Here is a 3,806-nt window from a genome sequence, read left to right on the forward strand (position 1 = left end):
ATAATGTCCCCAAAGTCAATCCACGATGCTGTAAAATGGAAGGATATCCTTCTTTCTCAAGTCTGAATGCCCTTTCACTTCTATCCATTCATCCTTAGACAGATACACAGATGTTTCTGTATTTTAGCTACTGTAACTAGAAATATAAGACTGCATATATCCCTTTCATAATTTGTTTTCATTTTCTTAGAGTATATATACAGAAGCGCAATTGTGGGATTACATGGTAGTTCTATTTTGAATTATCTGAGGAAACTCCATGCTGGCATCCACAGTGGCTGAACCAATTTACATTTCCACCAACAAAGTTCTTGCCACATTCTCTGTTCTCCCCAGTCTAGGCAACAATGGTTATCTCTCATCTTCTTGATGATACGCATTCTGAAATGTGTGAGGTAATATATCACGGTTTTTGATTTGCATTTCTCTAATGATTAGTGATGTCGACCATCTTTTCATGTGTCTGTTGACCATTTGGATGTCTCTTGTAAAATTATCTTGGTAGTTTCTCTGCCCATCTTTTAATCTGAATGTCTATACTTTTATTATTGAGCTGTATGAGTTTTCACATATTTTAGATATTAATCTTAATTTTTAAATGATGAGTTTTGGATAATTCTCCTTGTAGAATCTTCTCAACCTGCAGAAGAGTTTACTAAGGATCACTGTAAGTACCACCAAAGACGTTATTAAGGATCAGTGGTAGGACCCTGGAAACAAGTTCATCCATCCCAGGTCACTGGGAGGGAAGCAGGACTAGAATCAATACTGTTCTTTCTGCTTTTGTACTGTACAGCTGCTATAAGAAGCATAAGTTACAGCTAACCTCAAAATGTCTACTATACAATAAGTTAATTGTACACACTTATGAAAAACGCAATATCAATTACATATGTTATCAAAGATTGTGTTGGGTATACAAGACGTGATGGAGAGTCCAGAAGGTGAAAATTAGTGTGATCGGGGGATCTGGTTAACTTTATTAAGTAGTAGTATATACAAACCATGCTTTAGATGAAGGAGAAAAGGATGCAGATATCTTAGAAATAGGAATAACGACATGGACAGTCAGTGCTTATGAAAATGGGTATGAAGCTGAGAAAAGGGATAAAGAGGTGATAATCAATTCTTGTTTTACTCCTTAGTTTTCTGAGTTTACTTTCTTTAAAACTGAACAGAACTCTCAATAATCCTTAGTAATCTTCAAACAATTCTTAAGACATAAATTAACACCTCTATTCTAAGCTATTTTAAAATATCTATTCCACTGGGAGAGTATATGAAATTTAATTTTAAAAAGTTTCTATATATAGAAAAAGTAATTTTAAATTCATTTTTAAAGCCTAATATAAAAATGGAAACAAACTTTATGGGCAAAATGAAGCAAATATGAGTACCTAGATTTGTACACCATACTTCCATAAATTCATAAAGACAAACCTTTTCCACTGTTAGCATCCCCCCTGTGATTACCAAATAGCCATGTGAATGTTGAGTTTCAGAGTTGAGGTCATAGGCACTGACACATTTTGGAGATGAATATTCCCTAGAAGTTTGTGTCCTTGTATCACAAGACAGCAGGAGAAGCTTTCTCCTTATTAAAAAAAATATTAAAAGGAAAGTTATACACATTCTACATTGGAATCTTATCTCTCCATAATTCCTATCTCAACAGACAACAGTAGAGATGACAGAGGATAACCTCTCCTTGGCAACTGAATTTACCCTGACAGGATTTACAGATCACCCAGAGCTGAAGCCCCTTCTGTTCCTGGTCTTCCTTACCATCTATCTGATCACCATGGTGGGGAATCTTGGCCTGGTGGCATTGATAGTTACAGAGCATCGCCTTCACACACCAATGTACATCTTCCTGGGTAACCTCGCTCTGATGGATTCCTGTTGCTCCAGTGCCATTACCCCCAAGATGCTACAGAACTTTTTTTCCAAAGACAGAATGATTTCCCTCTATGAATGCATGGCACAATTTTACTTTCTCTGCCTTGCTGAAACTGCAGATTGCTTTCTCCTGGCAGCAATGGCCTATGACCGCTATGTGGCCATATGCAAACCACTGCAGTACCATACCATGATGTCAAAGAAACTCTGCGTTCAGATGACCATGGGGGCCTACACAGCTGGAAACCTACATTCCATGATTCACACTGGATTTTTGTTTAGGCTAACTTTCTGCAGGTCTCATCAAATCAACCACTTCTTTTGTGATGTTCTTCCATTATATAGACTCTCCTGTGCTGACCCTTATATCAATGAATTAATGATATTTATCTTTTCAGGGTCAGTTCAAGTATTCTCTATTATCATAGTAATAATCTCTTATCTCCTCATCCTTTTCATGATTTTTAAGATGAAAACCAAAGAAGGAAAAGGCAAAGCCCTATCCACCTGTGCATCCCACTTTCTCTCCGTCTCAATGTTCTACGGTTCCCTTCTCTTCATGTATATCAGACCAAATTCAGTTAATGACACAGATAAAGATATACCTCTTGCTATTTTTTATACACTAGTTATCCCTTTGTTAAATCCTTTCATTTATAGTCTAAGAAATAAGGAAGTAATAAATGTTATGAAAAAAATTATGAAGAAAACATCATAAGATTCTAAAATATCATTCCATAGGGACAACTGATTTTAATTTGATAAAACTTTATTTTCAAAATCAAGCAATATTGAAAAAGTGGTAAATGACAATTTTGCATGGAAAATATTAAATTACTTAAACATGATGTTGTATAAGTCATGCAAACAAGTTAAGAAAGGAGAGATTCTGCTGCAATGTATTTCAAAATATAAGTGACTAGGTTCCATCTCAGATAAACTAAATAATTATTCTTGAGGTCACAGATTATGTCAGGATGTATTTACATATACTAGCAACTATTTGTTTCAGAGTATAATGAGCTACAATTTTCAATAAATCCAATAAATGCTAGAAATAGAAGTAACTATATATGAAAGTCTCCTCCATTTAATACTGTTGGCAACATCCTCGAATCCCTCAAGGCATAATGTTACAAAATCTCTCATATTCCAGGTTCTGTAATACCAAACCCTTCTTAAGCAACAGCATGTGATAGAAGTAAACTATGTTTGAATTTGAACCACAATATTGAGTTTGCTTTAGAAATTATACTTAACTATGAAATCAAGCAGAACATATATTCTCTAAGCAGTTTCCTTCTAGTGTTAGTTTTCTCTCAAGTTCTCTGAAATACAGTATCTGAATATATCACTGATTTACCAATATGAAGTTGAAAGTGAGGCTATTTATATGACATCTCTATGAATTTTACATTTTCATGTACTTTGGCTGACTATCTATCATAAGATAGTGTAATTTATTAATTAAAGGGCTTTGTTCTCTGATAGTATTACTTGCCTTGTTTGCCATTAGAAATACCACTAACATGGACTGACTGCAATGTAACATACTGATATAAAAACAGCATTAACAAAAAAGCTGGAGGTGCTTTTCAAGCATAAGAGAGGCAGAAAAAAGTGAAAATTCTGATTATCTAAACTATGTATTGATTCTTACATGGGCAAATATGAAAGAAAAAATAATTTACTGACAAACTATTATCAGCTGTTCACTAAGCTAGACTTGATGCACCCCCTCAACTAGTTAGACCTTTTTCATGCTGGTCCAGAGTATAAAAATATCATACTCTGAAATACTGAGGAACATGCCCGACTCATCCAATTCACCTGGTCTGACCTAGAATTTGAATCTATACTGTCTTTTCCTCTATATGCTTTGGGAGTTCAGAAAATTGACAGCATGT

The 3,806-nt window shown here is 34.7% G+C and overlaps 1 protein-coding gene across 1 annotated transcript; it reads left to right on the forward strand.

Moving 5' to 3' along the window:
- Window positions 1-1,687: 1,687 nt before the first annotated feature.
- On the forward strand, window positions 1,688-2,617 carry LOC122428670 (olfactory receptor 5K3-like). Its single transcript, XM_043448687.1, has one exon. It carries the CDS (start codon window positions 1,688-1,690, stop codon window positions 2,615-2,617), a length of 930 nt encoding a protein of 309 aa, XP_043304622.1.
- Window positions 2,618-3,806: the final 1,189 nt, after the last annotated feature.

This window comes from Cervus canadensis, chromosome 27 (assembly GCF_019320065.1).
Source record: "Cervus canadensis isolate Bull #8, Minnesota chromosome 27, ASM1932006v1, whole genome shotgun sequence".
NCBI lineage: Eukaryota > Metazoa > Chordata > Mammalia > Artiodactyla > Cervidae > Cervus > Cervus canadensis.

Excerpts from the sequence above, each read along its gene's own strand:
- LOC122428670 (XM_043448687.1), top strand. The coding sequence starts at position 1,688 with ATGACAGAGGATAACCTCTCCTTGGCAACTGAATTTACCCTGACAGGA.